At 39.0% G+C, this 14227-nt stretch overlaps 1 protein-coding gene across 4 annotated transcripts in view; it reads left to right on the forward strand.

The window, feature by feature from the left end:
• The window catches only part of CRIM1 (cysteine rich transmembrane BMP regulator 1), a 196941-nt gene that overhangs the window by 121250 nt on the left and 61464 nt on the right, over positions 1–14227 (forward strand). For all 4 annotated transcript variants that reach the window (XM_007970963.3, XM_007970962.3, XM_007970961.3 and 1 more), the window contains 2 exons: positions 1541–1723; positions 4129–4326. In XM_007970963.3, coding sequence (XP_007969154.1) covers positions 1541–1723; positions 4129–4326 — 381 coding nt within the window. The remainder of the gene's footprint in view (positions 1–1540; positions 1724–4128; positions 4327–14227) is intronic.

Consider the following 14227-nt stretch of genomic DNA (forward strand, 5'->3'; position numbering starts at 1 on the left):
GTTTTGATGCTATTGTGATTGGAATTGTTTTCCTCATTTTCTGATTGTCATTACTAGTGTGTAGAAACACAATTTGGGGAGTTGCAATTGTACCCTGCAACCTTGTTGAACTTGTTTATACTTTCTGATTGTTTTTTAGTGTATCCCTTAGAACTGTTTATATACAAGATCATGTCATCTACAATTAGAGATAGTTTTACTTCTTCCTTTCCAATCTGGATGCTTTTTATTTATTTATTTTTCCTATTTGCTCTGGCTAGAATTTTCACTACTATGTCAAATTGAAGTGAGAGCACACTTCATTGTCTTGTTCCTGATCTTAGGGGGAAAGTACTTGGACTTTCACCATTAAGTATGAGGTGAGCTGTAGGATTTTTATAGATGCCATTTATCAAGTTGAGGAAGGTCCATTCTGTTCTTAGTTGGTTGAGCATTTTTATCATGAGAGAATATTAGATTCTGTCAGATGCCAAAAACTGTCTGTCGAATGATCATGTTGCTTTTGTTCCTTATTCTGTGACATGTCATATTAACATTAATATTTTTGGATGTTAAACCAACCTTGCATTCTTGGAATAAGTCTCGCTTGGTCGTGGTATGTAATTTTGTTTATATGTTGCTGGATATGGTCTGCTAGTAATTTTTTTTAAGATGTTTGTGTCTACATTTATAATATACTGATCCGTAGTTGTGTTTTCTTGTGATGTTTTGGTGGGAGTTATTTTAAATCAACTAAAATTAAAGAATGAATGTAGGGAGAATGTTTCAAGGCAGAGAAAAATTTAAAAATCGTTGATATCATGATGAGACTTCTAAACATGGGACTGTGAGTCCTTAGCAGAACATAACCCTGAAGCACAGTGGAAAGAGCACAAGGTTTCAGTTGAAGAGCTACTGTTTTTGCTGTATGACTTTGAGTAAACTACCTAGGATTTCCTCACTTTTAAACTCAGGATAATAATACCTATGTCAGACCTTCATTATGGGGATTAAGTGAGGTGATACATGTAGAGAGTATTTTGTTAAAGGCCAAACACTGTTAAAATTATACGTGTTTATACCATACATAGAGAAAAAGAATGTAAGAGAGAGCACTGGAGGGAACCGAACATGACCACTTCAAAAAAGATGGTAATAAAATTTTTGAGGCAGAACAAAACCTAATATGGAGGCAGGATCATTCATTTGAGGTAGACAATGATTTAACCAAACAAATAGAATCACTTTAAAGCACATACCAAATATGTGAGTGTCATGGTCATAAAGTTTACCTTTGTCTGGGTTGGAAGGAAGTCAGTGTAGATTTTACTAGGGGGATTTTCTGTTCCTTGGTGTAAACTGGATAACAGTGTGTTTTGTTTACTTTGTTTTGCTTCGCTTTATTGTTTTCTGTCACATAAACTTATATTGAGTTTAGTAAATTTCCATCGAACTATAACCTCCTGCTATTAGAAATTTTCTAGAGGCTGTTTGAAAAACATCAAAGGACACAACTAAAAGATGACTACAAATATACTTTGTTTGTTTTAACTCTTTTCAGATACAAAGCCAGCCTGCATATTTAACAACGTGGAATATTATGATGGAGCCATGTTTCGAATGGACAACTGTCGGTTCTGTCGATGCCAAGGGGGCGTTGCCATCTGCTTCACTGCCCAGTGTGGTGAGATAAACTGTGAGAGGTACTATGTGCCTGAAGGAGAGTGCTGCCCAGTGTGTGAAGGTAAGAAAAGGTGCTAATTACAGATTAACAGGAGTGTGCATGGTATAGAGTTCTGAAATCGAAATTGTCCTAATTCAGTCTCATCCAAAAGTAAAGGAATGTTGAAGTTCCTTGTTTAGCCTCTTTTAGGACACCGTGGTCTGTCTGCTAGCATGTTAAAGCCAGGTAGAGTGTGTAGAAACACTGCCCTGAGGGAAGCTATGCCTGGGTGTAGATGATGGGTCACATCTTTCCATAGGCAGCGTGAGATGTCCCAGAGTTGTTTTCCATTCCTCCCCTGCAGTTCTAGCAAGTCCTCAGCAAGTCCTGGGGCAAAGCTTTATCTTCATCCTGGCATTAGAGCTCACCACCTGCTCACTTCAGATTGCGCAGTTAGGATAACGCGGACCTCACCCTGACAGTCTCAGTCTGCCGGCCCAGAGAGGAACTAACCCTGCCCCTGTCGCAATACCCAGGCCTCTCCAGGGAGATCAGGGACCTGCTACTGCTTCTCCGAAAATATGTGGTGGTTCACATGGGGTCATGGTATCAGGTGGCGGTGACACCAGCTCGAGGCCCAGCCAGGTGTCAGGTGTGACTCTCAGGAATCTGCTTTCTCTGGATTCCCGTCTTCTCTCCAGGAAGTAATATATTCATGTTCTTTCATCAGGCTGCATCTTCCCATCACTGATGTTCATAAATAATAAGCATTTCAAAACAGTTGCTCTGAGTATCACTTGCTGCAACCCACACATTTTACAGATTAGGATGTTCAAGTTCAGAAGAGAAGAGTCACTTGCCTGGGTTTACAATGCAGCCAGTAACAATAACCCCATGCCTGACTGTGTCTGTAGTGTTCTTCTGACAACACAACACTGTTTCAGCAGAAAGGAGGGTCATGTGAGCCTTTGTGTCCTAACTGGGCCCCAGATCTTCAGTCTGAAGTCTCATGTGTTAATCTTATGCCTGATCCCTGCACACAAAGTGGGAGGCACAGTGTCATGCCACTTTCCATACTTCCTCATTTTCATAACATTGTCTCCTTTTGATGTTTGAGCTGTATTTGCCACATAATACTGATCTGAAAATGTTTAAAGTATAAAAATTGCATTCCTAACATAGTTCGTAACAGTGAGTCCTTTTCCCTATTAGAGGTTATTTTAGCCACCATAGGAGAAAAATAGTTTATTTTTTAGGTGATGTTGACAATTAAAAAGAATTACTTCAAATTTTTAACCTTCCTAATTGATTTGTTCCCTACCTGCCCCCAGTCTGTAATAGTTCTGAAACTGAGCAGCAGTTGATGCTGTAAAAATGTAGATACGAACCTCTGTGTAGTCATCGTAGTTGTCTGGGCATGGATCCGGTTATGTCTCACTTCCTGGAATTCAGATCTAGCCTCAATGTAGAAAAATATGTATTCTAATACTTTTTACGCAGGAATTTTAAAAATCTTATCTTGCTCAGGTCCATTGGCCGCGTCCCTCTCTGGCAGACTGCCTTCCTAACGCTGTGATGGCATTATTTTAAATGTTGACCTTCTAACTTTATTATAATGCCCTACTATGTCCTTAGAATAAAGATGACCAAACTCTAAACTGGATTCCTCTCCCAGCACAGCAGTACTTGCTTGTTGAACCCAATTTTTTATGTATTTCTGAGAAAGAAAATTGAGTAATTTATCTAGTTGCTCTCAATAGAGGGATAAGTGAGGGTTTCGTATGCAATATTTATATCCTTGTCAATAACCTCAGAAACATTTTCTTTTTTTTTTTTTTACAGTAGCTTTGGCTACTTCTGTCTCCCACCTGGGGCTGCAGCTTAGCTTCACAGCTTATGGGAGAAAAAATGGCCTAAGTTCACAGCCCTCCTCCAAGGCAGTGACCCATGGTATGTCTAGACCAGCCTTGTCATGAACAAGGCCACAGCAAGAGCTCTGTTGCCCACATGGTCCTGCAGGCACATGAGACAGAGTTCTAGAAGTAACAGTATCACTCTGATTTAGACAGGGCATTGTTCCTTCCACTTTACAGGTAGGGAAACTGAGGTTTGATAAACATTTATGTCTACAACTGTGAAGACATTGTCAGAGCCTAATATGGATTCATGTTTTCTAATTACCAACCCACAGTTCTTGCCACAAAGCTTTCCAGCTTTACAGAGTGATAATACCTGCACGTTGGTTTTTAGACTACAGATCCTCTTCTCTGGCACTGCTGTGTCAGGATGAGTAGACATAAATTCAGTGTGACAGCTGTTTTTGCATGCACCCCCAGAGACTCCTCATGCAACCCTGAGCTTCTGGTGATCACAATGGGAATAGAACTGCTGATGACTAGAACCCAGGAAAAAAATGTCTCTGGGTGCAGGCAGAGATAAGATTTAGAATATGCTCGGTCTAACTCTGAACTCATGTTCTCATTTAGATCCAGTGTATCCTTTTAATAATCCCGCTGGCTGCTATGCCAATGGCCTGATCCTCGCCCACGGAGACCGGTGGCGGGAAGACGACTGCACATTCTGCCAGTGCGTCAATGGTGAACGCCACTGTGTTGCGACCGTCTGTGGACAGACCTGCACGAACCCTGTGAAAGTGCCTGGGGAGTGTTGCCCCGTGTGCGAAGGTAAATCTTGTAGATGCTAATGAGTCCCTGGTGAATGTCTTGTGTTGGAGAAGCTTCTACCAATGTATGTTCTTGTTTATTTCCTCGGGCATAATGTCTGCTTCACGCTGTTACCAGTTGCCAACAAATTGATCAAACAGCTCAAACTAATCATTTGAGGGAAATGTTGCACATGTAAAATGAGAATAGTATGGTCATTATTTTGCCATTGCAAATATGCGCATCTGAATACAGTATAAGAATGTATACATTTTAATTAAGTTCACTTTGAGCCTAATTAACATCCAAAAGTCAATCTAACAAAATGAAATTGAAAATGAGACCGATGAGTCAAGCTTAGCAGGTTTGACTTGTGACGCTTGCATAAGCCCAAGGGTCCTGGCAACTAGAAGAAAAGACTGGAACCATCAAAGGCAATTTGCACTGCCTAGTGCCGTCACCGAGTATCTATTCTACTTCTCATATCCCAATGGCTGTGGCTTTGCAATTCCTGTAGTGCTGTTATTTATTTTGTGGTTACCTGCATTTGCTACCTCTCCTCTTGTTCAGTGGAGGGAAGCCTGAGGCATCCTGGACTAGTTTTTCTGTCCTGACTCCTATTCCAGCTCATTTCCTCCATCCTGGGTAGATTCTCTGCATACTTAACTCATGTCAGTTTTTAATCTTGTGTCCATGTCTGTTAGTGCAGACAAGGGTTTGAATATTTATACAGACATTCTAATAGAGGGTATCCAGCATTAAGAAGCATGTTTGCATAGTAAAATGAACTAATGTGGGTCAAAAATTAATTCATGTTGAAGATGGATCTTTCTAGAATTTCTAAAAGCAGATACTGAAAAATGGACTTATCTTTCCAGAAAGTCAGTTAAGTAGACTAAGTCTTTTAAGTACAAAGAAATCTTGTGCTTCCACCGAAATGTTAATAAACTCAGACTCCAGAGTTTGCCTGACTAGCTTCATCAGTAGACTTACTAAAGACCTTAAAAATCATATAAAAGTTTAACCTTGAGGACTCGTTCTATTGACATCACCGATTCCTTCATCATTACTATACTCAGAGTGCAGCTGCCACACTCCAAAACTTTATAGCTTCCAGATGACCAGTTTTGTGGAAGTCACCCACCCCTTCATGTATATATGCTCCTCCCATTCCCTAAAGGCAGCATTTCAGTGCTGGAAAAAAAGAGCATGTAGAAATACATATAATGGTCGTATAGTCGGCTTTACAGGAAAGGGTGCCTTACTGAATCAGATGAAGGTAAGAACATCTGTCCCTAAGAATTAGGGACAATCTATTGTCAACTTGAAATATTTAATTACAAATATTTGGGACACACCGTAAGGAAAATGAAAAGCATAAATTCATAATCCAGTAAACATTAGCCCTTTAACCTCATGGGTCTTGTGTCATAAATTCAAAATAAAACTTTAAAAACTTGTTAAAGAATAAAAGAGCCTTTCCTCTGGAAGTAAATGAGAGGAAGGCTGATCCTTTCGCACCCATCTTTTGCATTTATCAGCATATCCATCATGAAGAGTGGAGAAGGAAGGCAGTTGGTGAACAGGTAAATAAATATATAACTCATTTATTACCATTTTCTTAGCACACATTGATGTTTGGGTAAGGAGTGAATCTTAGTATAGTCACTTAGAATTTGGTATCTGCAACATCTGCATAGAGTTGTAATCTAATCATCTACTGTTTGAAAAAAGTTACAGTTTTGGTGAGGCATTAATTTCAAAAAATTAAGAACCTCCTGGAATTCAGATATGACATTGGACACAAAGATAAGTAAGAGATAACCTTTAACTTTGAAGAACCTATTTAGGCTGAGTTTTAAATTAAACTAGGAGAAAGGGAATGTCCCTGTTGAGGTATGGTGGGGTAAGTGCATCACATTTGTACCCAATCTCATTTAATCTTCACAGCAACACTGCTGAAGCCTTTATTATCCATTTTGGAGATGAAGACATTCAGGTTTGGAGTAATTTAGATCATTTCCCCCAAGGGTGTAGTTGCCATTGTGTGGCTGAGTGAGGATCAACTGAAGTCTGTCAGGTTCGGCTCCATTTGTGCTTGCTTCCCCTGCCCCACTCAGCATCCCAGCCTAACTCATGCCCTGCTTCTAGTGTCCTCACCCATCTCTACTCACCGCTGGCTTTTGGTTCTGTTGAGGAGTGATGGCAGTCAGCAGGGGCAAGGGAGGAAATCATTTGCAGTTTGAAAACTACTCCAGGTATTTTGAATGTGGTCGTCCACCTACTGTCTCCTCGCAGTTTGAAGACCTCGGGGGAAAGATGCCTTTGAGATGCATCCCTGAATTCACTTCTAGAGCCTCAGGTCTGGGCAGCCCCCTCCACCTCAACAGAGCTCAGTGTCCTTGTCATTTCAGCTGTAAAGTTCTGCTGGTCTTTTTTCCTCTCTTGTCTCTTTCATGCTCTGGCTCTCATCTCTCATCAAACCTTTCAGAAGATTCTATTTTCTGGTTCTCAGAAATAATTTATCTTGCTTTTCTTGTTTTTGTTTTTAACTTAGTTGAGTAGTGAGTTTCATATGAATGTATTTACTCTCCAATAACACTTTCATTTTAAGATGTATTAATAATAGGAACAGATTTTTTTAGTATAGGATAAACTTACAAAATAACACAAGGTGAATGGATCTTACTGCTTAGTTTATGGTCCAAGAAAGTCTCTGGGATCATTTGAAGACATTTTTTCTCAGCAGTCATTCAATATCATACTTAAATATAATTTCAAATGATTTCAGAGTAGCAAAAGGATTGTATGAAATTAGAAAAAGTGCAAGGTGTTAATGTGCAAAAAATAAGCAATCACCCAGAAATAGTTAGAGGAAAACCAGAAACACTGGTATTTACCTAGTTTATACACACAATACATTCCTCTGTGCACAGTTGCATAACCAGTGTTGGCCCTTACCCTATTAGCTACAGTCTCTAGGTACATAGTCAGAGTACGAAATTAGATGAAGGGACCCCACACAAGGATTGTGGTTTTAGATTCTAAGTAAACTAACAGCATCACTAAATAAGGCGTGTTAGGACCTCCAAGGAGGAAGAACCTTATTGTGGCTGTTGTTATTGGAGACACATACCTTCCAAATGACAAGATAATATGCTTTTTGGTTACTCCCGGAGGACTAGGGACGTGAACCTGGGGTCCTTAAAGACTAGGCTGTTACTTGACAGCTGACTTGATTCACAAGTACCTAAGTGCTTTTTAAATTGGCACTTAAGTACTCTCATGATGAATTCTTAGCAAGTTATTGTCAACACCCAATTCAGGTATACAGATAAGCCTTTCCAGTCTGTAACTGATTATATTCTCACATTTTGCCTTGTTGACTTTTCTCTACATCTCTTGTTTATCGATCTCATTATTTTTATTTTCTGACCTCTGTAAAGAGCTAGGGTGGAAACATGTGGAATAGCATATAAAGTTTTCAGTTGAAGGGTATACATACACAACATGGCTTTAATGTCCTTAAAAACTGAAAACAAAAAAGAGATGGGACAGCAGAATTAGGTCTTCATCTGTGTCTGGCACCATTGGACCACTGTTATTTGTAACCCTTAATGACAGTAGCTAACATTTCGTACTATTGTTATGTGTCAGGTTTAACTGCTTTAAGAGGAGCAACTAATTTGAGATCCTCACAGCATCCCTTTGGTATGGGTGCTGTCATCCCAGTTTACCATCAGAGAACACAAAGTTCAGAGGCCATGTAATTTGCCCAGGGTCATAAAGCTCATAAGTGACAGCACAGTGTGTCCTCAGGACCAGACCCTGCACCCTGAATGGACACTGCCTCTGCTGCAGTGCATTACACCCTGAAAGAGGCTCCATGCCCATGTAAAGAAAGAATTTGGCATATTCTTTTGAATCCTAAAACAACATCTGATACGTAAGTAGATGCTCAAAAATTTTTAATGAGTAAATAATAAGTGAGGGCAGTGAGGAGGAAAGAAAGACTGGAGCAGCAAGTCCCAACCAGACCCTTCTTGCAGATCTTCTTTTTAGTTGAGTGAGGGAGGAGACCCTGATACAGGGTTACCTTAACCAGATCGTCAAAAGCTGATGGCCATTGGGACCCCTGGTCTACCAGCTGAAGGAAGAATAATGTCAGGGTGCTTATCACTGAAAGCACATTTTTGAGAACATAAGTAAGAGTGTTGTGGAAGTGTGTGACATGAGGTGGACCAAGTAAGAGTGTTGTGGAAGTGTGTGACATGAGGTGGGCCCACATGTCTACAGGCCAGTTGGACCAATTTCCTGCGCTGACAGTTCACCCTTCTGGTGGGCTCAGCTCTGGGCTCCATCCCTGTGGCAGCCTCATGGGCCTTCCAAGACTGATGTGTACTCTGTGGTTTGTTCTCTCCCAGTTGAGCCTCTGAAGTCCAGAATCACAGAGTTTAAGTGGGGCTACCCAGACACTCTAAGGCTAATGCTCGCTGCCACGTTAATGTATTGTTTTTAAGATTGCATGGTGTAGGTGCCACTGCATTTCAGTTACTTACACGGACAAGGATTTTTTTTACTACATCATTAGGTATTGAGAATAATTTGCTAATTTTTTTTCCAATGATACCAACTATAAATGCTGCTGAAGGTGATTCTTAATATCAGAGGGATCCTGAAGACAGGTTGCCATTTCCATTAGAAATCTGTTTTGCAACTGAAGGTAAAATAAGGTATTGGGGAGGGAAGTTTTGGCTATGTGACATCTATAACATCCCCGTGATTACTCAGTAAGAAAATTCAAGAGATGTGGACAGGTGTGTGGCCAGCTTAGCTGTGACACCTGATGCAAGAGATTAGAGCTTCATGGGGACTTTGAAGTCTTGATGTCAGACCTGATCTGCCCTCTCATCTTGGGCTGCGGCTGGACCCGACCCAGGTGGCCACTGTGACCTGAGTGTTCTTCAGGCCTCCTTATGTGCACCGTCTCCTGCAGGGAGGAGCTGATGATTTTGATGACCTTAGGGATTTTGAAGCCAACACCAGAGTATCACTTTTCAAGAACTAGGAACAACTTAGGTAATATTTTAAAAGGTAGCATTCAGAATTATACTCAGGTTGCCAGTAAATAAATTCCATGCTTGAGGTTGGGCAAATGGGTAGTTTCCCCTCTACTATTTCTGTCTGTCTGAAAACAAAGCAAAATCCATGTTCTATCTCTGACAGGAAGTCAAAGAGTTATTTGTAGATTGTTAAAGCTGGACGAGAGGTATATCAGAGTCCATAGTATTCAGTATTTTTTAAGTTTTCTTCTTAATAAAAAGTTAAAATTGCTATTTGCAGACATATTATCAGATATCCAACTGAGTTTCAGGCCTAATAATTCTGCCAATAACCTGGACTTAACTCTTGAAGTAGAGGATAAATAAGAGATTCACTGTGCATGGATTCTTTCTAACTCTGGGTTCAGGATGGAATGTGGTTGAACCAAAAAATCAACTCTCTTTCTTCCTGCCACCTGGCTTTCTTGGATCTCTGACTTAGGGAATCCTGGTCCTACTTAGGATAGTGTTGAAGACTGAATGTCAGGCATGTCTTGACCTGTGTGGATTTAGTAAGCCACTTCAGTCTCAGCTAACCCAATAGTGTAAGTTATACTCATCTAAAAGGCTGGAGTTCTGTGAGCTATCACATGTACTGTCGTCTTCATCAATCCCAAATTTATAGAAGCACTATATTCTCTCCCTGAAGGCTGATGACATAGCTTGAATCAAGCTGCCCTTCTAATGAGATTTCCACTGGGCTGCCAGAAAAGTCTGTACCAGGCACATATCTGGGTGGGAATTCTTTGAAACTAGAAAAAATGTTTCCAGCCCTGCCCATAATGCTTCCTCACTGAACAGTATCTCAAATGATTAAGCTACTGCTTTTGTGGCACGGAGTCAAACATAGTTTGGCTGACCCCGAGAGGCAGTGAAGTCAAAGATGCCATAGGGTCACATGTTATTAACATTCTGGTACATAACAGGGATCAAAACTCAGTTTATGGGTGGTATTGCTTCAGTGCCATATACTATGCTATTATTAGTAAGCCAAGAATAATAAAATATTCGTAATAGCCTAAAGACTGTTAGGCATGTGTTTTATCCTTTAACTCTAAATGTCCTGGAGACTAGTTCCATAAATGGAAATTAAAATATAACAGTCTATTTTTTGCTTGTCCAAATAAGGTCATATGTTGGGTTACCAATGCGTAGCAAATGACCATTTGTTAACCTAGGTCTTTAACATAAACATCAGAAATTTTCAGTGATGAATATTGTCATATTTTGATTTTTATTTGATCATTTAAAATATCTTTAGGTATTTAAAGTAAAACTAGAATATAGGTAAAATGAATGTAAAAGACATTCATATCCGGCCTTAATATATCACTTTCAAGATTTTGTGATTTTTCACAGCTATATAGAAATATGTACATTATGTAAGTGACTTTCTTTACATGTTAGATCCACCACTTACATTAATAGTTAAACAAGTATAGAAATAAATGTTGTAGAAGTAAGTAGAGAAGAAATGGTTATTCTTAGACCGAGAAGTTCTGCTGCTGGTTCTCCAAGTCCAGCATGTCTTTGCTTGTGTCGGTAATGCCTTGTACTTTGTACTTGATTTTGAGTAAGGCTGCCATACTGAACCAAGTTTTATAAATAAAAGTGAAGGTTGGTCTTTTAATTTGCTAGATGACCAAACTGATCAATGCCTTAAATGTTCAGAATTGTTGAGAGCTAATTCTGAAACACATGATTGGAAATTCCTCTGCCCCTGAGTCTACAGAGTTCAGCTGGTAAGTATTTCCCTATTGAAGTGGCATGCAAGGGGGTGGGTTGCCCTTTATTTCCCCTGTCGTCTACTTCCCATACCTAAAAGGGTGTTATTGCTGGGAGTCTCATAATTTTCCTACTAAGACAATAATTGCATCTAATAGATCAGACTTGGGCCTGCTAATTTTCATCTAATCAACAGAGGCAGGAAAACATAGTCTGGAATGCTAACTATGTGAATGAAAAATATTTAGTCATTCTTGAAATGATAGGAATGTTTTTCCAACAAGCTTAAATAAACACAATCTCTTTTGAGACTGTGCTAAACTTTTTTTGGATGAGACAACTCTTAGGCAACCAAACAGAAGTTAATGAAGGTTATTAAGAGACATGCCCTTCAGAAAAGGCTTGCAGACTTTAAAAAGAAAAGATTCCATCTTCTTTATGCTACAGCCATTGATAAATAGCAGAATTGGTTTCCTTTTAGCTTTTGTCTACCCAGTAGAATTTAACATTTTAATTAGTAATCATACTGCCCAACGTTTAAAAGATACCGTTTTAACTAACATGGCTATATTAGACCATCTTATTTTAAAATCCTCATCTCCTCCTACTGTTTGCCTCAGTTCCAAGGAATTGATTGGACTCAACACCCCTGTATTTAAAGCACCTGATTACACTTTCCTATGAAGCATGTTTGTTTATTCCCACCAATACAAGGTCCCACCAGATAATAAAATTATTTTTAAACATACTAAAATGTACGTATTAAAGTGAAGTGTTTTTCCTTTCAGAAGTTATAGGGGAAAAATGTATGCTTACTCCAGGAATACAGTCGTTCAGAATATTTTTGGTGCCTCTCTTTTGACACTGACTTTAGAGATCATAGAACATCCTTTTGAATATCCTCAGATTTGTAAACCCTTGACTTTGAAGGTTTATTAAACTCTAGGAAATAGCCAAAGTCATTTATGTTGAAGTCTGGTTTAAAAAAAAAAAAAAAAAAAAAAGGTGGCCAATGTAGCTGAGTAAAACTCTTTAGAGGAAGCAAAAAGTGACAGTAAAATAAAGGCACTTTGTCTTCTATGACATAGTAATTTGCTCTGAGAACAACTATGAAGAGGTTTCAAATAGAATTTTAACATGAACAGCATTTTGGCATAAGAATATAGCCTTTAAAAGTGAGTACTTTTATCAATAACACTTATTTGTAAGTATAACTCCTGGTGTGTTTATTAAAAAAAAATCAGTTCACCTACTACATGGTATTTTTATGACTTCTAGGGACTAGAGGCATATATTTAAATGGTCATATACTGTGTTACAATGTTTTTCTGAAATTGCAGGTGTTCTATTCCAACATTTTTTTTCAAATAAATTAGACTAAAATAATTTGCCTATAGAAACAGCTCAAAATAGATAGTGATTCTAATGCAATTTATTTTTAGTATTTTAGTTATCTAATACCACTTCTAATTATACCAGACTGTTTCCTGGTATAGTCTTAAGTATATATTATAAAAACAAAATGATTTCACATTGCTTAATATATGAAGGTTAGCACTGAAGATAGTGAAAAATCCAGTGAGCCACTGTTAAAGCCCCTATTAGAACTTTTCTGTGCTATATCTATCTGATTATTGAAGATACAGTGTCACACAAGCATATAAAACATCTGTTGCAATACCACTTTAAAATCGTAGGACAGATTGAAAGAAGGGAAATGTTAAAAAACGCCTCTTGCATTTGTGTTCGTCTCCCCATCGCAGGTGGCTGATGAAGTGGCAGGAGCAGCATCATACCCACCTATCAGCCACCTGCCGGGGACTCAGCAGTGCCAGATCTTGGTCCAGGGGTCATACCATCAGTTTAATCTAAATTTGACATGGGACGAGCAATACAGGACATTTAGCATGTTTCTGAAATTTGCCAGAAAGCATGCATTTTGTTTTACAATATTTTGAGTTTAAGTTGATTAGTAGTTTGACCAAATTTTTACTTACCATTTATATCTACAGAACTGTTTACACCTCAGTGGAGTTTAACTTTCACATCTGAGAGATTAGCTGGATTTATCTGGTTTGTTTGAAACACAGCCCAATTCAGGTATATGGACCATTTGAGATGACAGAATTTAATGCTGGCTGCCAACAAAAAGGTGCAATCCAGGGCTCCAGCTCTTACTTTGCAGCAACGTAGTGAAACACAACTAAGAAGCCTCAAGATCCTAAGGCCAAGTACTTGATCCTTGTGGACCCCACAAATCATGTAACTTTCACATTGGCTGCTGGGGCAAACCGAGAATTGATTTGCAAGCCACCACTCAACCAGCACCAGAATTCAAAGCATGGATTCTGTGTGCTTACCTCATCCCTGCCCGCAGCTTACTCTTTTCTAGCTAAAATTTACCTGGATCCCCATTTCCTTACTTTAAAAAGTATTCATGATATAATTTGAGACTTGCCTTGAATCTATTATGTAATCTAATGACGTATATTTATATGCTGCTTTATGTATATTCAGTGCCTATCCTTTGCCTGTGCCTTTGTGCCTTGCATGGTAGTCGAATCCCCTTAGTTTTCCTAACAGTAGGAAGCCAGGAGATCATGTTGTTTTTCACCTTAATTGAACAGCTATTGCCCTGCATGTCAGCTCACTTTTAAAACAATTCAGGGACTCTCTACTTGTTAGGGAAGCTATAATATGTTTGGAAATAATAAGCTATCCACTTGGGATGACCTCAGGCCTTGCATATTGAGAGGGTGGGCAAGCTCAGATCTTTTCAAAGCCATAAATCTCTCATCCTTTCTGGGAATCAAGTTTTTTAAAGATTCCATGGAGATTTTATGTCAGAAGAATTCCACAGAGGGTGCTTCACAGTCCTGTGACAGAGATACTACGAACATGACTCATTGCTTGAGAAGCCCCTACATTTCTTGTTATGAAAGTACTGGTTGAACTTTCTCTTATTGTTGACATATGTTTGAGATCCCTGACTTCCTAACGCTGAGATTTGCTCATTAAAGACAGTTTTTAGAAATAGGTCTTCTGTATCTTTCAACTTGAGAGTGGCAGAAACACTGGCAAAGATAAAAAGTAGT

Source organism: Chlorocebus sabaeus, chromosome 14 (assembly GCF_047675955.1).
Source record: "Chlorocebus sabaeus isolate Y175 chromosome 14, mChlSab1.0.hap1, whole genome shotgun sequence".
Classification (NCBI taxonomy): Eukaryota; Metazoa; Chordata; class Mammalia; order Primates; family Cercopithecidae; genus Chlorocebus; species Chlorocebus sabaeus.